The sequence below is a fragment of the Mya arenaria genome, chromosome 8, assembly GCF_026914265.1.
Source record: "Mya arenaria isolate MELC-2E11 chromosome 8, ASM2691426v1".
NCBI classification, from domain to species: Eukaryota; Metazoa; Mollusca; class Bivalvia; order Myida; family Myidae; genus Mya; species Mya arenaria.
Window position 1 is genome coordinate 37,316,803 of NC_069129.1, and position 25,781 is coordinate 37,342,583.

Consider the following 25,781-nt stretch of genomic DNA (forward strand, 5'->3'; position numbering starts at 1 on the left):
TATGATCTATCACTGTATGAAGTTTTATTAAATTCCATCCAATAGTTTTCAAGTTATGCTCCGGACAAGAAAAAGTAACAAAGGGCAGTAACTCTGTAATTAGCTGAAATAGAATTGCAATTCCTGTACACTGCTCTCCTTCTCATGATGATCTATTACTGTATGAAGTTTTATTTAATTCCATCTTATAGTTTTCAACTTATGCTTCGGACAAGAAAAAAGTGACAAAGGGCACTAACTATGCAATTAACTGAAATAGAATTGCAGTTCCTGTACACTGCACTCCCTCTCATTATGATCTATCACTGTTTGAAGTTTTATTAAATCCCATCCAATAGTTTTTAAGTTATGCTCCGGCTAAGAAAAAAGTAACAAAGGGCAGTAACTCTGTAATTAGCTGAAATAGAGTTATGGTTCTTGTGCACTTCACTTTCAATCATTGTGCTTTACCATTGAATAAAAAAAATAAAATAAAGGGAAATAACTAAGCAATTAGTTTAGGTAGAGTTATGGTTCTTGAACACTGCACTTCCTCTTACTGTGCTTTACCATTGTATGAAGTTCCAATGAATTCCATCCAGTACTTTCCAAGTTATACTCCGGAAAAAATAAAAATAACATGGGGCAATATCTCAGTAATAAGCAAGAATAGAGCTATGGTTATTGTACACTGCACTTCCTCTCACTGTGCTTTACCATTGTATGAAGTTCCAATGAATTCCATCCAGTACTTTTCAAGTTATACTCCAGACAAAAAAAAGTAATTACTCATTAATAAGCAAGAATAGAGTTATGGTTATGTACACTGCACTTCCTCTCCTTATGCTCTACCATTGTATGAAGTTTGATTACCACTGGATAAAAACTCTTGATTTTATTACATAAAATGAAAACTTTAACGCAAAATTGTTAACGCCCGCCCAGTTTTCGCCATTCTATAACCCGTAATTTTTCGATGAAAAATCCGGCTAAAAAATTGGTCAAAAGGTCAAAGTCAAGGTCATCCGAGGACAATATCATTGCTGTAGCTTTAAAAACAAGAGATGTTTGTCAAACATTATGCCCCCCCCTGAGCGCCATGTTCGATTATAGGAGCGATTATATGGACAATTGAATGAAATATGCATGGACCAAAATGACAGCTGATTTGTTGCTGTTTTAAGATTATGACCATTAAAGTGTGAGGATAAAGTGTGTTATGACCGTCATGACCTTTGACTCTATGAACTCAAAATCCAGAGTCATCAGCTGGTCACCAGAAACCAAAATGTCAAGTTTGAGTGCCATGGGTGCAGGCATTGTCAAGTTATCACAAGACAAGTTTTTTTCGTTCAATGTCACTGTGACCTTGACCTTTGACCAGATGACCCCTTAAATCATAAGGGGTCATCTACAAGTCAGATGCAACTCCAAGTCAAGTTTGAAGGCCATGGGTTCAGGCATTGTTGAGTTATCACTCGGACAACCTTTTACCATTCAAGATCACTGTGACCTTGACCTTTGGCTCTATGAATCTTAATATCAATAAGGGTGATCTACTGGTCAGGCTTAACATCCATGTCAAGTTTAATGATCATAGGTTCAGGCATTGTTGAGATATCAGTGGGGGAAGATTTGTTAACTTTTTTGCGTTAAAGGTTACTGTGACATTGACCTTGGCCTGATGACCCCCAAAGTCGATAAGGGTCATCTACTGGGCAGGCCCAACCTTCATGTCAAGTTTGATGACCATAGGTCAACGAATTGTCGAGTTTGCTTTCAAGGTCACTGTGACCTTGACCTTTGACCCCTAAAATCAATAGGGGTCATCTACTGGTCAGGCCCAACCTCCATGTCAAGTTTGATGACCATAGGTCCAAGAATTGTCAAGTTTGCTTTCAAGGTCACTGTGACCTTGACCTTTGACCCCTCAAATCAATAGGGGTCATCTACTGGTCAGGCCCAACCTCCATGTCAAGTTTGAGTGCCATGGGTGCAGGCATTGTTGAGTTATCACTTGGACAACCTTTTATCATTCAAGGTCACTGTGACCTTGACCTTCGACCCAATGACCCCTAAAATTTATAGGGACAATCTCCTGGCCAGGCTCAACCTCCAAGTCAAGTTTGAGGGCCATGGGTGCGGGCATTGTCAAGTTATCACTCGGACAACCTTTTATCATTCCAGGTCACTGTGACCTTGACATTTGGCCAGATGACCCCCAAAAACCATAGGGGTCATCTCCTGGTCAGGCCAATTCTCCAAGTCAAGTTTGAGGGCCATGGGTGCAGGCATTGTTGAGTTATCAATTGGAGAACCTTTTACCATTCAAGGTCACTGTGACCTTGACCTTTGGCCCAATGACCCCCAAAAACAATAGGGGTCATCTACTGGTCAGGCCCAACCTCCAAGTCAAGTTTGAGGGCCATGGGTGCAGGCATTATTGAGTTATAACTCGGACAAGCTTTAAAATTATTTTACCATTAAAGGTCACTGTGACCTTGACCTTTGACCCGATGACCATACGTCCAGGAATTGTTCAGTTATCACTCGGACAAGCTTTGGTCTACTGACGGACCGACCGACTGACCGACCGACATGCCTGTGCAAAGCAATATACCCCTCTTCTTCGAAGGGGGGCATAATAAAAACAGAAGGTCAAAAGGTGTGGGGCCAGCTTTGGCACCAGGGGCATATTTCAACAGTTTTGCTAGACAGTCATCATATGATGCTCCACAACAAATATCAAAGGTATGAGCCTTGTGGTTTGAAACAAGGAGATTTTGAAAATATATCTTAAATAAGTCTCTAGGAAACTTGTGACCCCCCGAACCAGTGCCAGTTTTGACCCCAGGGGCATAATTTGAACAACTATGGTAGCAGACCACTAAATTATGCCTTATTCAAAATAGCAAGTGTCTGCAAAGCTGTTTTAGACAAAAAGATTTTCAAATATTTCCCAATTTAAGTATAGCAACCTGTGAACCCCGCAGGATGGCCAGTAATGACCCAATGGGCATAATTTGAACAAACATTTACAAGCAATTGTGCTTAGATGGATGCGCGAACACACAAAAAGATTTCTAAACATTTCCCAATTTAAGTATACCATACCTGTGAACCCTGGGGCATGGCCAGTAATGACCCCAGGGGCATAATTTGAACAAACATTCACAACCAATTTTGTTTAGATGAATGCACAAACTACAGACACTTTGGCCAATAGAGCTTAAAAATGGCCTTTGGCCTTTCAACAAGAACAAGGCAGAGTAATTCATAAAATGAACTGCAGAACCAAAAAAGACAATTCACTCATGCAGACTTGGCTAAAAATAGGTTAGGCCAAATAAAAAAATAGGTCCGTTTCAGGTTACCCGACCGACCCTATTTTTCCCACCGACCCTAACCTATTTTCCCTGAAAAAAATGTGATTTGGGTACGAAAAGCATTTGTTACGAAACGTATACGAAAAGTTGACAATATTAGAGTTGGATTTCTAATTGTATTTACCGTAATTCATCTTAGAGTTCGGACACCTTAAAAATAATTATTTTTTTCGCTGTCCGAATTCACTGAAAATAACCATTTTTACATTTTATCTCCATGTATGTTAAACCTGCCTTTTTTCTTCATGTCTGCATTTTACCACTTATTAATTTATCCGTAGTTATCGATGGTTATAACGCCAACTCCTGCATCCCTAGTAATAACATTATTTCACAGTCTAAGAAAACTGTAGGTATAAGAAACTTGTATTTAACTAACTATGTAAACAAACCTCTTAGGGGTTTAGCCAGGTTTAAGAAAGACAGGGAGCCACAGAAAAGAGAGCACCCTTCATTTAGCTGTGTAGAATTTTAACATTTTGAATGTGACAGAAAATGTTAGGTTATGTGTTTAATTGAAGTACTATTAGGTTTCAAGTGCCAATTATGTAAAGCCTATGTGTATTCATAATCATGTTAATATAAAGTTATTATCAAAACTAAATCGATATTTGACAGTCTTAAGCTTTTTATTCTATGAAGGCAGAAGGTTGCCAATCTTCTCTTCATGATGGGTGCTTCCAAAAAAGAACAGGGTGCAGCAACCTTCCGTAACTCATTAGCTAATACCCTTATATATTTTTTTTTCATCAAGTTACAGTAACATTGACTATTAACAAATGATGAAGTGATAATTTTCTAATGCTTATATCATCAATTTTTATTGTCATCAGGTTATCTTCTAGAATTGATTTTTACATGTAATGTATTGAAAATAGATACTTGTGGTTGCCAACTTCTTAATGTTATTATATTTAATATATATATATAAATATAATATTGCATTTAGTTAACTTATATTGTTTTAAGAAATATAATTCCAAAACATGCACAGAGACAATAAATGCACTATTTTGTATGTTTGTCGTCATGGCAACATTTCTGTATATATTTGTTACATTTATTGTTTTTTTAGAAGATTTGTCCATTAGTGAAATTATATTGTGTATAATGAGCATAGCTACAAAATGCATAGATACATGACAATACCTATTTGATGTACATTTTCTGAGTATTTCGATAATAGAAGAGGTTATTCCCCTTGGTCTTAAATCACCGTAGCAATGAAAGTTTTTATCATTCTGACTTTTTTTTTTAAATATATTGTAAAGGGACTGCCCATACTTAGGCAATTTAAGAACTTTTGAAGAGATGCATGTGTGATCCCTTTTATGTTATATATTTTAAATTGCATTTTATTGTGGTTGTCATGGTAACATTTTGATTGCCATTCAAAACTTTTACCATGATTTTACAAGAATTTTGTCACCAGTTCAATAGTATGTTATTTTATGTATGAAATATAACTACAAGTTATATAAAGACATGAAAAAACAGGTTTTGCTTTATTTGTATATCTAAAAAAAATACGACACTTTTTGACACTTTCATGGAACAATTTATCGACCTCTGTGCTTCTTTAAATCGTCATAACAACAAAAGTACTTAAGATTTTGACCTCAAATTTTCGTCAAAATGTTTCTAATGATGTACTCAATAAATAAGTACCAAAAACTGCAAATGTCATTTTTGCACCTTTGTACCCCTTTTTACAGGCATTGAAACTTAGTTAATTAAAATCCCATTCAACACCATTTTATACATGCATTGAAATGAATAAACACCTTCTATGGGCTTCAGATCAAACAGTCACACTATGTGACGTCACATAACTCACAGTTATACCCACAAGGCATCTCGTGGAGAGCATGGAAATTGTTATACAGGATTAATGTGTCTGGGTGGTGTTTTCGATTGTAACTGAAGTATTGCATTTCTAACTTTAATTCATCACATTAAATAGTTTAATATCTGTATCATTGAATGTGTCGTTTTTAGCTCTACTGGCCAAAGGCCAGAAGAGCTTATGCGATGGTAATGTGTACGTATTATGTGCATCCGTGCGTCTGTAAACAATTGCTTGTGAGCACGATACAGTCTTCAGTTTTGATTGTATCTCGATGAAACTTGTACAGTATCTAGATATCCATTAGAGCTCAGTTCCTTTCGAAAACCAGCCAGATCCGCCCATGCATGCCTAGATTATGGCCCTTGATAGTATAAAAAAATGCTATTGTGTAAACAATTGGTTGTGAACACAATACAGTCTTCATTTTTGATTGTATCTCGATGAAACTTGTACAGTATCTAGATATCCATTAGAGCTCAGTTCCTTTCGAAAACCAGCCAGATCCGACTACGCATGCCTAGATTATGGGCCTTGAAAGTATTAAAAATTAAGTTCTTCTGTAAACAATTGCTTGTGAACATGATACAGTCTTCAGTTTTGATTGTATCTCGATGAAACTTGTACAGTATTTAGATATCCATTAGAACTCAGTTCAGAAAACCAGCCAGATCTGCCCATGCATGCCTGGATTATGGGTCTTGAAAGTATAAAAATTGCTATTTTAAGCTAAGTCTATTTTTAGCCAAGTCCACATGAGCGAAGTCTATTTTTAGCCAAGTTTACATGTAAAGTCACAATTGCTTGTGAAGGTTTGTTCAAATCATGTCCCTGGGGTCATTACTCCCCCCCCCCCCCCCCACGGAGATTAGCCAAAAACGTGGTCCACTACCATGGTTGTTCAAATTATGCCCCTTGAGTCAAAACTGGCACTGCCCTGGGTGTCACAATTTTCCTAGAGACTTATTTAAGAAATATTTTCAAAATCTTCTTGTTTCAAACCACAAGGCCCATACCTTTGATATTTGTTGTGGAGCATCATATGATGCAATTGAAAACATTTGAAATAATGCCCCTTTAGGCAAAAGCTGGCCCAACCCCTTTTGACTTACTTATTAATTTTTAAAGCTACAGTTATGAAATTTTGACCATGTGAACAGTTTTGCAAACAAGCATTAATGTTGTCCTCGGATGTCCTTGACTTTGACCTTTGACTGACTTTTTATTTTTAAAGCTACAGAAATGAAATTTTGACGATGAGTACAGTTTTGAAAGCAAATATTTTTTAGCCTCAGATTACCTTTACTTGGCACATATTAAAATAGTTCATGCTACTAATCTGCTTACAACACTTCCTGTCCTCAGATGTTGAACGTGCAGCGTTTTCAGCTAACCCAAACACTAAAGTAAACTATTTATTTGTTGCCTATTACTCAAACGTACATGCTCTGGATTGAAAATGACCACAACAGCCACGCAGTAGAGCATAGGCCCTTTTGGGCCTCTTGTTTATTGTTCTATTGATGTTCCAATGAGTATTACTGTACGATTGTTGCTTCATAAAGTCTATATTAAAAGTGTGGTACAAGTTTCAAAGTTTATTGGCGGATCGTTTTACAAACATGTCATGTCTGTGTTTTCTTAATCCCTTGATTGCCCTTGTTGTTTCTCTAATCCTCCATTATATATATCACACTTCCTTTTCAACAAGCAAAAAATCGTTTAGGATGGTTACCGGTAGTAACTAATTAACTTGTCACAGTGATGTATACGGTTAGGTAATCTAGCCAGTCAAATACATTCTAAGGATAAAGATCAATAATCTTTGTCTGTGAGACTTAATAACTGTAAAAGTCATAATCGATGTCCTTTGGGTGTCCGAAAATTAGGTAGTCACTATGCAAAATAAATTATTTTTGAAATTAATAATGGGTGTAATTTTTAGAGTGTCCAAACTCTAAGGTGAATTACAGGTAATTTGTGCTTGTGTGACAGGTATATTTCAATTCTTGAACTTTATTTTCTTGTCAGATACAAATGTGTCAGATACTGACTTTCGGATTGATATGTCAGACTTAAGTGTGCAATTTTGGCAATAAAACCTGCATGTTACTTGTTCTTCAAACCTGAACCCCCAGGTCCTCTTCACAGCATTGAGGTTTCTTTGGCTGATGGCTTATATGGTAAATTTGCTGTCCCACTCTCCATGTAATTATGTAACAGGCAGGCAAAAGGGTGCATTAAGAAAAGTAAAACCGTTTCTGGAAAGTCTTTAATAATGAAAGAGTGGTGTACCATAACTTAGTTGAAATCCAACCATCATTGTCAAAGTATTTAACCAGACAAATAAAGATTGTTTCCTTTGAAGCATGGAACATGTTTAAAAACTGCTGATAAACCTGAAAATTGATGACTTTTATTTTTGGTACAGTCTGAGTCAACAGTTACCGTATTTTCCCCGACTATAAGGCGGTCCATGTTTTTGTCTAGACTCGTTTATAAGACGGGGTAGATTTTTAATGCAAATCCAGCACTTGAATTTCTCCAAGTCTGTGATAATGTTCAAGCTTAACAGTCAAATATCAACTAAATTTGTTCATTTGCTTGGGATTATTGATTTTTATTTTCCGATGGTATGGTATGTTTGAACCAGCCTAGACCCAATTTTGGGATTTAAGTGGGTTCATACGGTATTTGATGGACCTATTTAAATACAAAACATTGCAGTGCATCTTTGATCTTTACACAGCTCATGCTGTGACGTCACAAATTGTACTGTTTGATCTGCAGCCGACAAACAGAACAAATTCCATTACATATAATGAGTTATATTTTCGCAAGTGTTTGTTTGGATTGCAGTTGATTGGACTTAAATTTTGAGTAATAAATAACCATTGATGATTGCGGATAAATTAATGTAATGATTAATGAAATATGTATTGAAATCTGCTAGATACATGCATGTGCATTGTATATGCAAAGCCTTATAGTAAGGAACAAGAGATGTTAGTGAAACATTTATGCCCCCTTGGGAGCCAAATTGTTAGTAGGATTTGGACACTTAAATAAAATATGGACAATCAGAAAACCTTTTTTCAGCTTACAGTCACACTGACCTTGACCTTTGACCCACTGACCTCAAAATCAATAGGGTTCATCTGCTGGTCATGACCAATAAGCCTACCTAGTATGAGGTCCCTGGGTCAAAGCGTTCTCAAGTTATTGATCGGAAACCGTTTTTCATGTTAAGGTCACACTGACCTTGACCTTTGACCCACTGACCTCAAAATCAATAGGGTTCATCTGCTGGTCATGACCAATACACCTACCAAGTATGAGGTTCCTGGGTCAAAGCGTTCTCAAGTTATTGATCGGAAACCGTTTTTCATGTAAAGGTCACACTGACCTTGACCTTTGACCCACTGACCTCAAAATCAATAGGGTTCATCTGCTGGTGATGACCAATACACATACCAAGTATGAGGTCCCTCGGTCAAAGCGTTCTCAAGTTATTGATCGGAAACCATTTGGTATTCCGACCGACCGACAGACAGACAGACCGACCGACCGACCGACATGTGCAAAACAATATACCCCACTTTTTTCAAAAGGGGGCATAAAAAAGTAAGTTTTATTTACGACATAGAAAAAATAACAATGCATTTAAAAAAAAAAAAAATTGTCAAAATATTTTTATTTTAAAGGTAACAAAATATGTCTCCTGTGAAAAACGTGTTTTGACCGATAACATGTGTTATATTGAGTGTTCATCGTAGCGAAACAAAGCAGATCTATGGTCGTCTTGATCCGATGGGTGTGATCGTGTCACTTTTATTGGGATGTCGTCCACAGACAATAAATCAGTTTTCTCCAAATACTCTGGTTTCCCCCACAACACAAGACCACACTCTCATGCAACATCTTGCTAACGAGAGTGACTTAGTAAAAGCTATCATAGCGTTCTTCACAATCGTTGTTAAGTATATAACATTTAAATTAAATCAGCTGGGCTCCCCAGGAGGGCGCCAACTATATCTGATATTGTCAATGATATAGCTTTACTTACAGACCAGTTCATAAAATGCAGAATAATGCTGTTGATATTTTCCACATTTCATGATTAAACATGATAGACGGTGTGTTTTAAAAAATGTTCAATTTAATTGATACTTTTCCCAAAATAGCTGAAGGTTACACGGTATCATTACAATTTATTTGTCAATCTCCTACGTAGTACTCTTTTTTTCGAATCCTTTATTCTTGGTTATAATTGGATACATTTTGAAACAAAAGTTTTGAAAGGAAATAATACTCTAGGCCTGTTTAGATTTAAAAGTTCTATTTTTTTTCTGACACTTGCTTTGTATTCAATTTAAATTGGTGATCGTACGACATTTTGTTGAATGCTACAGAACATTGTACTTATTTGTTCATTTTACTATGCTATTCAAAGAATTATTTCCATGTTGTTTCCTCATAATGTTCAATAATTTTTTCCAATTCATTTTCTCATTACTGGTTGACAAGTACAAAACTGACCAAGACACAAATCTCGAACATATGTTAAAACACATGTTTATTCATGATGATCAATGATCTAGATCAATACAGACACAAGCCTTAGCAACATTAGTAAACTTTCATCTTCTTCTGGGTATTTTTCTAAAATCTTAAAAATGTGGCACCTAGCGGGAATGATGTCACAGGGTTCATAGATATCTTTGAGGCCTCTCAGTTATGTTTACCTGAATTTCAGATATTTAAAAGTAGAATAGAGTGTTTTGAAAAACAAATTTAACATTTTACCTACAACATCTTACCTTGTGTCATTGCAACATATTATAGATGTAAAATTGAAGAAATTGGAACACATTACACAGGTTAGGGGTCCTGGACCCTAAAATGGAGCCTATGTGTTTTATCACAAATAACTGGAGAAATACTGAAGATTTTCCAAAGAAGTTCCACATGAAGAAAATGAAGCTCCTGTTTTTTTTTAAATAAATATAATGAAAGTATTTGAGTAAAAAAATTGCCATGTTGTTCGATATAAATGGTCAATGCCAATAGTCTTATTACCTCCCTTTGCTTCAATCTAATTAAATTCAGCTTTCAGTTGAAATATCAAAAACAGCATAAATATGACTATTTTGTTTATTTAAACAACTTGTAAATTGGTTAAAATATAAAACATATTAGTATATAACATAATAAAGTCAAATTCTTATGAATCATTATCTTTAAAAATTTAAAAGGCTTCCAGCTATTCAAAATAAATAAGAAACAAGAAACTTCCGGTTTTCATTGATTCCAATGAACATACATTTTATCATGCATTTTGTTGCTTAATTACTTTTCAGATGTCCGATGCTTTAAGCGATTCCAATATAAGGCAACTGCTCATTACATCCCCCCCCCCGGGTACTTTTGGCCGGTTACCATGGTATTACCTATCAAGTTTTAGATGTTATTTTGTAATTCAGTTCAAACTAGAAACACTTGTCTGTTTCAATATACTTTTGTCATTTTAAGAATAATGTATTATTTAAGAAAAAAAAAACACTTGACAAGAGTTCTGGACTTCTGCCCTTGACAATAGCATAAATTGAAGGGTGACTTTCTTTCCATATTCGATTTTCGACATAGAATTAATAAGATTGTGAACTTGTAATTTGTCAGATGTCGACACATAAACCAAAGATGTTTCATCCGAAAAGTAAACCTATTACAATGAAACTATCCCAGATAATTGTCAAAAATCTCCCTTTGTGATCAGATTTTCGTCTTCACCCCGAGTATTCACTGAAACAAATATAACTGTTAAAGTATTATCAACATTGTCTTTTGATTGCATGTATACTAAATATTGAGGTACACAAAAACTGACCCCATTTGTTCCATTCATATTCACTCAACCTTGATGGTACACAGCATGGTTTTCCTTATTAACAAAGTTTTCAAACTCATTTAAATAAGATGATAGTGGTTATGCAAGCAAGAGATTGCATTATGTACAATTCTGTACTATGGTCTAGTTCAATGGAAAAAGTCTGAATATAAAATTGAAGACTGGGAAAAAACAATGTAATTTAAGAAATATAATAATTACTTTAGCCTGTAAGTCTATAAAAAGAAGACTGTTGTTTTTGAAACATAAAACTGATGTATTATTTAAGAAAAAACACATCATCTCAATATGGTAAATATTTGTGGCGAGTTATCTCAAATTCTTCAAGAGGTTCAAGAGATATAGAGGAGACAAAAAATGAAGTCAAATGACCGTTGACCTCTAAGTGTGACCTTGACCTTGATCTGAGCTGGTTGTAACATCCGCTATGCATATCATATCAATATGGTGAACATTTGTGGTGAGTTATTTCAAATTCCTTCAATGGGCTCAAGATATATGGAACGAACACGAATAATAGTCATATTAAATTCATATGACCTTTGATCTCTATGTGTAACCTTGACCTTGAATTGAGGTGGTTGTAACATGTGCTCTGCACACTGTATCAATATGGTGATCATTTATGGTGAGTCATTTAAAAATCTTTCAAGGGGTTCAAGAGATATTGAGTGGACACAATAAGTCATATGACTTTTGACCTTTCTGTGCGACTAGATCAGATTTTTTAAATGTAAAACAGAAAGTCAGCCATTTTTATTTGTTGCTGTAGGTTGATTGAGAAACCTTGTTGTATTTTTGTAGATCAGCACCCAACAAAGCTTCCTTTGAAGATTCAATAAATTTGACTCATAGTATCAAAGGAAGAAAGGAAGTTGATGCTGTAGGTCAATCGAGACGTCATGTTGTATTTTTGTAGGTCACTCCAAGAAGCTTCCTGTAAAGTTTTATCAAAACAGGCCTGATGGTTTCAGAAATTCCTTTCAAGCAATTGTAACAGGCGTTTGTGCGGATGGACAAAGACCAATCATAATAGCTCACCCTGAGCATGCTCATGTGAGCTAAAAACCAACCTCAGGTTGTCATAACCATGCAAAGTTGCCAGCAGCAGGTTCTCAACCATTTAAAACTATTATTTTGTAATTAAAGTTCATGTGTTTTTGTTTGGCAGAAATAAATAATTCCTCTAAATTTAACTGTTATAAATTCATTTCAAGGCATTCCTGACCTTTTCTTGTGTAGTGAGGATGGAGTCAAATGTTTTGAAAGCCTCAATGTTGAACTTGACAAGCTCCCCTAGCAGGTCAAAGCTGCTCTGTAGGATCTCCTTGTGTCGAATCTCATGGTCTACAATGTTGGAAGCCACATGCTGGAATATTGATAAAATTTTAATTTAATTTCCTCATCTTTTTGTTACATGTGATGACTTAACTCATTTTGTTAAAAAAAATTGACAAATTATCCAGTAAAATGCAGTTAATTTAGACTGTTGCATTTGGTATTTAAAATTTTATTTTACAAGCATGAAATAGAAAGGAAAAAAATCACAGGTTTTTCCACCTCTTTTTTTATAGTATTTCATACATCATTGGTGCAATATCACATATATATTTCAAGATCTTTCAAGTCAAAATGAAAAGAAAACACAATGAATGCAAAGTGAATAAAATTTAAAAACTTCAAATAATAGTTTCAAAGTTAGTTCTTACATACTATGGAAATATACAGGTGATATAAAATGTAAACATGATGCCACAAGTAACTGATTTTTCGTCAAAGTCAAACTTCTCCACTTAAGCACCCACCAAGGAAATCATTTTTTTTTATAAATTTCATATTTTCATATAAATGTGAAAAAAGAAAATTTAACAAGAGCAGTCACAGACTGCCTATCTCCTTCCGACTTAAGAACGGTATCAACTTCGCCTAATGATGGAGGATAACATTGAAAATTAGCAAATGGCAATAACAAAAATATACTTCACCCAGAGCAGGACTTCTAAAAACCGGCACTTTGCCAGTCTGGACCGATTTTGACCAAGCCAGACCGATTTCAGTTTCAAAAAAGGTAAAAATAAAATCGGTCCAAAATTTTCCCATTTTTTTTTTTTAAATTTCTGTCCATAACGACTTAGTCAGTAAAAATTGTAGAAATTGTAATACACAAACATTCTTGGGTCATTCACACATTCAAAATTACCCCCGATTAAAGTGTCCTAGTTATCATCAGACCAATGTGACCAGCTGCTTTTTCCGCTACACTGGACACTCGATACCTGTTAATTAGCAGACGCTTACAATCGGTCTAATCACGTTTATTGGTAGGTCTCAGAAGACACAAACAAATGATGTGCTTGCAGCCATCCTGATTAAGTGTTAAAATCAGTCCATATTTTCACATAGCAATTATGATATGTCGTCGTCGATCATTACATGATATATCCGTTTGTTGATTACCAAACTGTTAAATTTAAATTGTAATAAAGAAGCATTGATAGTTAAAAACGGTTTTAAAGATGAATGCAATTGTCATTGTTAATCCGGGTATCCTGGTATCAATGACTAACTAAATTGGCTATGATGGCTCTAGAGCCCTCTTACAAATTGCCACATCGCGAAAAAAAAAATGACGGAATACATGTCGCGAAAATGTGTCGCCGGGTCCGGACCGATTGAGGTTCCAAACTTTTAGAAGCCCTGACCCATAATAATAGTTCCTGAGCACTGCACTTCTCCAAAATTGAATTTTTATCTGTATAAAAGACAACACCTCAAAGACTTTTCAAGTAAAGCTCCGGACAAAAAACAAGTATATACAATAACTAAAAAGATACTGCATTTGAGTTATGGTTCTGTGCACTGCATTTCTGCCCAATGAGATTTATCTGCATATGAAGTTTGAAATCAACTGCAACTTATGCTCCAGACAAGATTGCCTGGATGCACACACATGCCTACCATTACTATATCTCCTTCACCTTTCAGCAGGTGATAATTAAAGATCAGTCTTCATTGTTTGATTTAAATTAATACAAAAATTTCAAACATTTTGTTTCCCAAATTTGCAATAATGGTACAGTTTGATATTGACAATATATTGATAAACACCCCAACTGAGTGGAGCACCGCTATTAAATTAATCGGTTAACATAACAACTTCACACAGGCAGAATAACGATCAGTCTCAAGGTTTATTGCATAACTTAAATGACATGTAGCTTATCTGGATTAGGCATGTAAGACCAATTAAAGCATGTCGGAAACCCAGCTGTGCCTGTGAAGGAATGACATGGTACCTGGGGGAAATAGTTCAAAACATACATGCCATATTTTTCAAAGGCTCCCCAGGGGATTATGTTCTGAATTCCAGGGGATTTGGGTCACATACCAGGGGATTTTCATCATGCCATGTAGTGCTTTGGCGCGCATGCCAATTCACTTTGTTAACCCATTTTTCCAACACATATATATTTTTATGAGACATTTTCATATTGCATAATAAAAGCACTCACATGCATAACAAAATGCTTGAATGAAAAATATATTTTAGTGAAAATTTAATGGGCTTACCTTCCTAAAACAAGAGGCCCAAAAGGGCCTATGCTCTACTGGCATGGCTTTTGTGGTCATATCAAATCCAGAGCATGTATGTATGGGTAAAAGGCAACAGACATATAGTTTATGTTTTGTGTTTGGGTTACCTGAAAACGTAGCACGTTCAACATCTGAGCCCAGAAAGTATTGTAAGCAGATTAGTTGCATGAACAATTTAATATGTGCCAAGTAAAAGTCATCTGACAAAAAAAAAAAATGCTTTCAAAACTGTACTCATAGTAAAAATTTCTGTAGTTTTAAAATTTAAAAAAAGTTGGTCAAAAGGTCAAAGTCAAGGGCATCCTAGGACAACATTGATCAATTTGAACAAACATTCACAATCAATTGTGCTGAGATGGATGCACGAACACACAAAAAGATTTTCAAACCTTTCCAGATTTATGTTTACCAAACCTGTGAACCCACGATGTGGCCAGTAATCACACCAGGTGCATAACTAAAACATTCACAACCAATTTTGTTAAGATGAATGCGAAAACTACAGAACTTAAAGCTAGAAAATGGCCTTTGGGCTGTCAACAAGAACAAGGCGTAGTAATTCACAAAATCAACTGCAAAAGCAAAAAGCAAATTGTCTCTCAAAATCCTAGACTTGCAAATTGTCTCCCTTAACTCTAGACTTGAATTTACATGTACATGTAAACTTGGCTAAAAATAGAATTCGCTCCTGCAGACCTGGCTAAAAATAGAAAGCATTTCTTTAAAAATTTCATGGCCCATAATCTAGGCATTCATGAGCGGATATTGCTGGTTTTCAAAAGGAACCGAGCTCTAATGGATATCTAGATACTGTACAAGTTTCATCGAGATACAATAAAAACTGAAGACTGTATCGTGTTCACAACCAATTGTATACACAATAGCATTTTTTTATACTATCAAGAGCCATAATCTAGGCATGCATGGGCGGATCTGGCTGGTTTTCGAAAGGAACCCAGCTCTAATGGATATCTACATACTGTACAAGTTTTATCGAGATACAATCAAAACTGAAGACTGTATCGTGTTCACAAGCAATTGTTTACAGACGCACGAACGCACGGATGCACATACTACGTACACATTACCATCGCATAAGCTCTTCTGGCCTTTGGCCAGTAGAGCTAAAAATCGATACTAAATCTGCTGTTTATCAAAAATGATGACTTTCATCCTAATAGAGAGAATGGTGGTGGTGTTAGTAGTTTATACTCCGGGTCCCGGCGTGAGCACATTGAAGGGTCCCAGAGTGACAGTTCAACCACCGCACACCTATCCTGGGCAGAACCAGTACTAGGTGCCTTCACCTCTGCAAGGAACTGACAACTTCTGTACATGCCAGGGGCAGTGGTACAGTGCGAATGATCGTAGAAATGATTTCATAACCAATTCACAACAGAGGTGACCTGGTCCGCCCGGGAATCGAACCCGGGTTGTCCAATTCAGAGTCCAACGCTCTACCGACTGAGCTAACCGGGCGGACTAGAGAGAATGGAATAAATATATCAATATTTATATTGAAGTTGACAATGACACAGGTTTTTAACACAATGTGAGGAACTCTCTTTTTGTTATATGCTCTCTAATTGGATTAAAAAAAGAGTTCAACCAATGAAAATCCACCTTTCATCAGACCACTCTACTTGTGACGCAATTTCTGTCAGTTTTTATCAAAACAATGGAACACATGTGCGTTTCTAAATGCTTTAGTGTTGTTATAATAACACACCATCAGTTGACAATCCAATTAGCTGACAGGAAAGGAGTTATAACTGTTAACATGCTATTAAAATTCTACCCTGTGATAAATTTGTGTAATTGAACAGATTTTTTTTTAATTCCGGGGGACATTCATCTTCCGCTAGGGGACCTGGGGATGGATCAAAATTCTGGGGGATTTTCCCTCCCCCACTGGGGGATTTTTCCCCCCACCGGGGGATATGGCATGTATGTCAAAATCTAAAATTTTCATTCATTTGAAATAAATATTTTATAATGCAACTTTAAAAATATCATCAGTTATTGGAACTTTGCTAACATAAATATGTGCAAATAATGATTTTCAAAACAAGAGCTTTGAAGCCAAATCATCAAGGGCAATAACTTGCATTACATGAAGGATAATTGTATTACTTGATTACATAAGTAGGTTGGGAGCCATTGCATACAGTTTCAATGCAGTACTCAGAAGTTGCTGAGATATTGACCTTTTCACGCTTACTAGATTACATAAGTAGGTTGGGAGCCATTGCATACAGTTTCAATGCAGTACTCAGAAGTTGCTGAGATATTGACCTTTTCACGCTTACTAGAATTTATAAGTCGAAGGGCAATACTTTGCATTAGATGAAACCAGTTTTTTCTGCATTAATTAATTAATAAGATTGGATGGTTGAAAACCCTTGTATAAATTTTCAATGCAATACATTGAGATATTGATTTATGTGTGCTTTTATGCAAAACCGTAATTGAATAATAAAGGGCCAATATTGCACTATATGCAAGAGTTTTCTAGCACACCGGATAGGCATTTCCGGTGAATTCAGCCGTGCTGGAAAACTCCATCTGGCATCCCCCCATGCCAGATGAGTCACGCGCTGTGACGTAATAATTTCAATTTCTTTTATAATACACTTTATGTAATCATTATAATGAGATTTAAATATATGAGTTCCATTAACATTAACTTTACAAAAATAAAATTTAAAAAACAAAACAAAACTAGAGCTGTCACAGGAGTGACGAATACCCCCAAATGCCGCCTGGACACAGGTATGGCAAACCATTCCTTTGAAGAGGCCATAACTCCAAGGTTACTGCACACTGCATCTTTTTTTATCATGCATGTATTGTTTGTCCGGAAACCGTTTTTCTATTTTCGTAACAGTGCACAAAAATCTTTACTCCACTGGCCCCATTTTCAATCACAAGCATTGTCTTCACAGAGGCTGCCTATACAGCAAGTTTTATCACAATATCTCATGCCCAATTAAAGTTATGAAGTAGAAACCATTTTTCTATTTTTAGTAACAGTGACCTTGACCTTGGCCCCACCAGCCCCAATATCGAACTTGACCTGTATCTTCTGATGTTACACCTGTGTACCAAAAAATGTTCAAATCTATCAAGCCTTTCATGAGTTATCGTCAGGAAACCATTTTTCTATTTTTAGTAACAGTGACCTTGACCCCACCAGCCCCAATATCGAACTTGATCTGTATCTTCTGATGTTACACCTGTGTACCAAAAATTGTTCAAATCCGTTTAGCCTTTCATGAGTTATCGTCCAGAAAGCGTTTTTCTTTATTTAGTAACCGTGACCTTGACCTTGGCCCCACCAGCCCCAATATCGAACTTGACCTGTATCTTCTGATGTTACACATGTGTACCAAAAATTTTTCAAATCTGTCAAGCCTTTCATGAGTTATCGTAAGGAAACCGTTTTTCTATTTTTAGTAACAGTAACCTTGACCTTGGCCCCACCAGCCCCAATATCGAACTTGACATGTATCTTCTGATGTTACACCAGTGTATCAAAAAAATTCAAATCTGTCAAGCCTTTCATGAGTTATTGTCCGGAAACCGGTTTTTTTTTTTTTGGTAACAGTGACCTTGACCTTGGCCCCACCAGCCCCAATATCGAACTTGACCTGTATCTTCTGATGTTACACCTGTGTACCAAAATTTTTCAAATCTGTCAAGCCTTTCATTAGTTATTGTCCGGAAACCGTTTTTCTATTTTTAGTAACAGTGACCTTGACCTTGGCCCCATCAGCCCCAATATCAAACTTGACCTGTATCTTCTGATGTTACAACTGTGTACCAAATATTTTTCAAATCTGTCTAGCCTTTCATGAGTTATCGTCCGGAAACCATGAAAACCGACAGACTGACCGACAAACCGACCGACAGACAGACCGATTGACAAACCGACCGACAGACAAGCTCACTCCTTTATACCCCTTAAAACTTCGTTTGTGGGGGTATAATAACCCTTAAAAGACGTGATGTCGAAGGAACTTATTGACGTATGCAGTGAATACAAATTACTGCGCGTCATGACGTCAGTAAACATCATCGCACGCGCGTTTTGGTGATATGTACAAAAATGCTTTTTTATATTATTTTCTTCACAAAAAATGTAATTTAATGTATGCTAGAAAAAATATCTATCATGTGTGTCTGTTCCGGATAGAAAAATCCGACCCTCGGGCACGCTGCGTAGCCGGTAACTCGGCAAGCCTCGTTACCTGGCAACGCAGGTGCCCTCGGGTCGGATTTTTCTATCCGGAACGGGAACACATGACAGATATTATTAATCTAACTCCATTTATTATGTTAATTGGTTGGGAACACTTTCCTTAAGTTTCATTGCAATTCACAAAATATTTGCAGAGATATTTACCACAATGTGCTTTAGGCCTTTTTTTTTAATCATATGTTTTACGAACGGCCAGAGTTGTGAAGTGTCGGAGGAGGAGGAAATAAAAATAAAAATAAAATTACATTTCTGGAATTTTATTTTTTTGTCGGGAAAAAAACACACAGAAAAGCAAAAGCTATGATGTATTCTCTATGACTTTCTATTTTAATGTCAAGTCAATATGTAAGTGTGCACATTTGTTTTTGCTTTATCTGACAAGTTCACTTCATATTTTCATTAATCACTCTTTATACTTTGTAAATGCAGGTTATAATAGACAAGTGACATAATAATAATCAATTATTTTCGGTAAATCTATTTGCCATTTTGAGTTTAAGGAATCGGCTATCACTTCACTGTGTTGTCTTGGCTGCAAATTGTCTGATACCAATTCACCAACCATGTCATTGTCACAGTTAGCAAAAGAGCTTTTTTGTTTCCTTCTATACAGGGAATATTTATCCGCCAGGAACTAGCGATCCAGGAACTTGTAAATCAACTGATTATAGCTGTCTGATAAAACAAAAGCTGTCTATCCAACAGTGATTCAAATAATACTAGTTGTCCATCACACATTCTGTCCAACAAGCAGTCCAAACAACACTGGTGGTCCAACCAACACTTCTGGTCCATCCATTTATAGTAACTGTTGTTCAACCAACATGTATGGTCCATCCAATATAGCGGTCCAGTAAGCAATAGATGCCCAACCAACAATAGAGTTTCAACAGGCACTAGCTTACATCATGTTGCTACCAATCTAGCAGCCCAACCGATTGTAGTGATGTTCTACATTGAAAGTGATGGTCTCAGTAGATAACATCAGCATATTTGAATCATATCTGTAAAGAAAAGAATGGAACATTAAAAGTATATTTTTTATAAAAAAAATAAGTTACTTTCAGACTTATTTATCTAAAAAAAATTATTACATAGTATTATAACACACAAAGCAGTATAAATAACATAATTTATATTGATGATGATTTATATATGTTCATTCATAAGACTATTAAATAGTTATACTGTACCTGGTAATATACATACAGATTCCTCATTATAGATTATCATAATTACATGTCAGATAGTAAAACAGCTTAATGTATTATTTGTGTTAATTTTCAAAACAAAGGTTTTAGAATAGATATTTTTTGTTATTAATAATACTCCAATAAGAATAGTAACCGCAGTCTTTTCTGAACCATCTACCCCACCCACCAGAACTAAACTGTCCAGGTAAACAGTCAAGCGATTTATAGCTCATGACATTCAAATTATATCACAATAATGTAATATAAACTCATTTAAATGACAAATCTAATAAAAATAAATAAATAATAACAAACCTGGAACGATAATTAGTCCATATTTATCGCTGTTATAACCCGGAAGTCACTCTGCCGCAAAGGATTATCCGGGTGAGCTAAAACCCGGTACCAGGTATCGATATCGAGAAAAGCCGTTATCACAGTTTATGATACCGGATTATGTTGATACTGTGTTATTTAAAGTATGCATTGGTTGTCAAAAAGCAATTAATAACGGACCGTGGATACTTGAATTTATCATCTGATATTAACCCTGATATTAACAAAATTCGGTATCAGAAAGTGATACAGGATACCGGGGGATACCAGGTACCGGATACCAGGTTTTTAGCACCAGCCTGCAAATCCGATGAATGTTTTTCATTGGCTTAAACTTTTTCAGAGATGTTTACACCAATGTTTTTACAACTATTGCGATGTCCTCTGCTTTTAATGATTTGCAGCGATAAAGTTTCATCGGCGGAAATAAAAAAAAAAACGAAATCACAATTTTATTTTTATTTCAAAAATGAGTTTTTTTGAGCGGCGGTGTTCGTAAAACATAGAATCAAATAAAAAAGGCCTTAATGCAAAACCTCAACCAAGATATGACACTGATGCCAGGGTAAGGTAGTATAGCTCTCATATTCTTGAAAAGTCGAGCTTACATATAGCTGAAATTCAGCTATTTTTGTACATGGTTGCAGAGATTTTATCAGCCTGTCAATTGAGATCACTGCGTAAGAGATTGTGCTTAAGCATGGCTTATACCTGGAGAAGGCCGCGCCTCATGAGGAAGATTTGATCACAGTAGGAGGTGTTACCACGGAGATAGCTCTCGACTGCACGTGCCAACCAAAACCTACAAATCGTAAACACCACCACTTTACATGTACATGAAATAATGCATTTTTTTGGTTTGTTTTTAATTATTTAAACAGATATATGATTGACATCTCAACATTCCATCTAAAGATTCTTTGACTAGCACATGAGAAACATAATGTAAGCCTTCAAAATGAAACAGTTTGCAAAACAAACACTTTCACATCTAGTAAATTCAAGAAAGATTCAGCCATGAAATGTTTTGCTTCAGGAATGAGTTACCTTAAAGCATGACAAGTGTTAATGATGTTTAACAGCCGATTTACCTGAATGTTGATGTTGTAGGCTCTTTCTTCATCACGTCAACAATTTTGGTGAGAAGTCCCTTACTACCCCGACACATCAACAGTCTGTAACATGGTAACATAACACATAAAACAATCTGTAACATGGCAACATTACACATCAACTGTGCGTAACATGGCAAATCAACAGCTTGTAACATGGCAACATAACACATAAAACAATCTGTAACATGGCAACATTACACATCAACTGTGCGTAACATGGCAAATCAACAGCTTGTAACATGGCAACATTACACCCCAACAGCCTTTAAGGTGGTAACATTACACATCTTTAGCCTGTAACATGGCAATATTACACACCAACAGCCTTTAATATGGCAACAATACACACCAACAGCCTGTAACAAGGCGCATTACACACCAACAGCCCAAAACATTGCAACATGACACGTCAACAGTCTGTAACATAGCAACTTGACTTATCAACAGCATTTTACATGGCAACATGACACATCTTCAGTCGGTAACATAGCAACTTGACACATAAACAACATTTAACATGGCAACATGACACATCAACAGCCTGGTATATGGCATTGTGACACATCAACGGCCTGTAACATGGCAACATGACACATCAACGGCCTGTAACATGGCAACATGACACATCAACAGTCTGGTATATGGCATTGTGACACATAAATGGACTGTAACATGGTAGCATGACACATCAACAGCCTGTTATATGGCATTGTGACACATAAATGGACTGTAACATGGTAGCATGACACATCAACAACCTGTTATATGGCATTGTGACACATAAATCGACTGTAACATGGTAGCATGACACATCAACAGCCTGCTATATGGCATTGTGACACATAAATGGACTGTTACATGGTAGCATGACACATCAACAGCCTGCTATATGGCATTGTGACACATAAATGGACTGTAACATGGCAACATGACACATCAACAGCCTGGTATATGGCATTTTGACACATAAATGGACTGTTACATGGTAGCTTGACACATCAACAGCCTGTTGTATGGCAAACGGACACAACAAGGCAAAACACACTAACAGTATATGGAGTTTGTACATTATGAAACTACACCGTTTGAGCTTCTTTACTTTAAATAAATTGGCTTAACATGTCTTTTTCATTTGTTATGTTCCTATATTTATATATATATATATATATATATATATATATATATATATATATATATATATATATATATATATATAAACTCTATTGTCCCAGATACCATGTATGTTGTGTACATGTGCATGTGGTATGGTATTCACCTAATTTGTTTATATCTGAACACTGAGGAGGGTACATAATTATGCATACGACAAGAATACTAACTTCCAACTTACTTGTTTACATTGTCTAAATTTAAAAGTTGCAAAGAACCAGCTTTGGCTGAAAAAAGAATGAAATAAAAATTAAAATGTATAGAATGATGTACTGTACTATTATAACTTTTTACAACTTAAGTGCCTTATCCATTGCAGTTTAGTTTAAAATTTTACTATTCAGATGAAAAGAATGAAGCCTCATAACTTAGTAATTGAAGCAAATATGTTTTTCAGCAAAAGAACATTGCATTATATATTTTATCAAATATTTATACATACCATTTATTCTTTTCACCTCATTCAACTCATTCTTTGATAACAACAAATGTTTGTAGCTGAAAAATCATCAAGAAATACATAACCATTCAAATGAATACAATTCCTCTCTTATTATTTCTTCAACTGTTTAATAGAAGCAAACAACTTCTTCTTATATAAAAACTATGTATATAACTAATAAATTTTCACTGACTGACTTTTGTTTTCTTCTTTTAATCTTAAATCAAAAACATTATTCGTAAGTACTTCTACTTACTCAGAGTGATCACAGAAGCAACCTCCTAATCTAAGGAACTGTATCTTTTAGTCTCTACTTACTCAGAGTGATTACAGAAGCTATGTCCTAATCAATGGAACTGTATCTTTTAGTCTCTACTTACTCAAGTGATCACAGAAGCTACCTCCTAATCTAAGGAACAGTATCTTTTAGTCTCTACTTACTCAGAGTGATCACAGAAGCAACCTCCTAATCTAAGGAACTGTATCTTTTAGTCTCTACTTTCTCAGAGCGATCACAGAAGCTATGTCTTAATCAATGGAACTGTATCTTTTAGTCTCTACTTACTCAGAGTGATCACAGAAGCCATGTACTATTTTAAGGTACAGTATCAAGTCTCTACTTACTCAGAGTGATCACAGAAGCTATGTCCTAATCAATGGAACTGTATCTTTTAGTCTCTACTTACTCAGAGTGATCACAGAAGCTATGTCCTAATCAATGGAACTGTATCTTTAAGTCTCTACTTACTCAGAGTGATCACAGAAGCAACCTCCTAATCTAAGGAACTGTATCTTTTAGTCTCTACTTACTCAGAGTGATTACAGAAGCTATGTCCTAATCAATGGAACTGTATCTTTTAGTCTCTACTTACTCAGAGTGATCACAGAAGCTACCTCCTAATCTAAGGAACAGTATCTTTTAGTCTCTACTTACTCAGAGTGATCACAGAAGCAACCTCCTAATCTAAGGAACTGTATCTTTTAGTCTCTACTTTCTCAGAGCGATCACAGAAGCTATGTCTTAATCAATGGAACTGTATCTTTTAGTCTCTACTTACTCAGAGTGATCACAGAAGCTATGTCCTAATCAATGGAACTGTATCTTTAAGTCTCTACTTACTCAGAAGCCATGTACTAATCTGAGGAACGGCATCTTGTAAGTCTCTACTTACTTGGAGTGATCAGAGAAGCTTTGACCTAATTTAAGGAACTGTATCTTTAAGTATCTTCTTACTTGGAGTGATCAAGTGATAATTATTTTTCTGATTCTACAGTATTTACTAACCAGCCTAGACGCAAATGTGATCAAGATGGTAGTCCGTTAACCAGCCTAGAGTAAAATGGGATCATACAATATTGGACTGACCGATATTGCCACGCACCTTTAATCTCTACACTGCTTGTGCTCTGAAGTCACAGAGTACCTTTTGATCTGCAGCCGACACATTTCAAAAGTGTTAATAAGTTAGACTTTCACAGGTGTTTGTTTAGATTGCAGTAATTGTTAATGTGACTTACATTAGGTGAAATAAATAACCATTGATTATTGCCGATAAACTAATTAATAAAATGTGTATTGAAACCCAATTTTTAGCCTGTATGAAATACGCAAAGCCTTATCGTAAGAAAAAAGTAAGTTTTATTTTGTACATGGAAAACGTAGCAGTGAACAATATCCCAAATATTTGCAATATTAAATATTATAAAAATCAATATCAGAATCTGTGAAAAGCCGAGTCAATGCATGAATAAGTGTTGAGCCGATGATCGATTATAATCGACAATTGATCAGAAAGGCCTCCGACGGCGACAATCAATAGTGAAATTTGAAATATCGACTATAGAAACAAGGGACGTAACCGCTACCGACTAATTTTCTTTTTCAGGTTAATGCTAGTTTATGTTGAAATATTAAGGTGTTACTATGTTAAGTTATTTAGTCAAATTCTTATCAAGTCAGTGAGTCGTTGCAATACCTTATTAGTTTTTTTGTAATTTAACTGCTAAAGGATTGGTTCTCAACTTCTCATGATTGTGGTTTAAAAAAGATTTTTTAAAACATGTTACTACTTACCATGTAAAAATTTAGTTTTCTCAGTTTTCTAAGAGAAAATATTCTTGTAAAACTTCAACTGCTTGTTGTACTTGTTACTGACTGATTATTAAAAAGAAATTGATATATTTCTTTGTGTTTATTATACACATGTATACAATACTAAATGTAAGACCAAAAATAGAGCCTGTGGTCTCATCTTCTGTAATAGTAACTTGTTAACACTAAAAGATAGAGTCGCGTTCTGAATATATTATGTAATTTTTACAAAGTCAGAAATGTACAAACAATATTGTAAGGGAACATTGATGCTTAAAACGTGTGCATGTATATGTATGCCTTAATATGAAGACGAAAGATAATTAAATGATGATTAAATCGATTAATTATTGATCATTGATCGGTTTCATAAACCGATTATCGATAGTATTTTTTTAGTATTTCCAGCACCTGCATAAATAGCTGCTTGTTTAGCACAGGCTGTCAAGTGAACTTCTT

At 35.5% G+C, this 25,781-nt stretch overlaps 1 protein-coding gene across 2 annotated transcripts in view; it reads right to left on the reverse strand.

Moving 5' to 3' along the window:
- The window catches only part of LOC128243800 (short transient receptor potential channel 4-associated protein-like), a 152,559-nt gene that overhangs the window by 24,217 nt on the left and 102,561 nt on the right, over window positions 1-25,781 (reverse strand). For both annotated transcript variants that reach the window (XM_052961751.1, XM_052961750.1), the window contains exons 15-19: window positions 23,231-23,286; window positions 22,970-23,015; window positions 21,595-21,678; window positions 21,215-21,305; window positions 12,348-12,488 (exon numbers count right to left, since the gene is read on the reverse strand). In XM_052961751.1, the coding sequence (XP_052817711.1) occupies window positions 12,348-12,488; window positions 21,215-21,305; window positions 21,595-21,678; window positions 22,970-23,015; window positions 23,231-23,286 (418 nt within the window). The remainder of the gene's footprint in view (window positions 1-12,347; window positions 12,489-21,214; window positions 21,306-21,594; window positions 21,679-22,969; window positions 23,016-23,230; window positions 23,287-25,781) is intronic.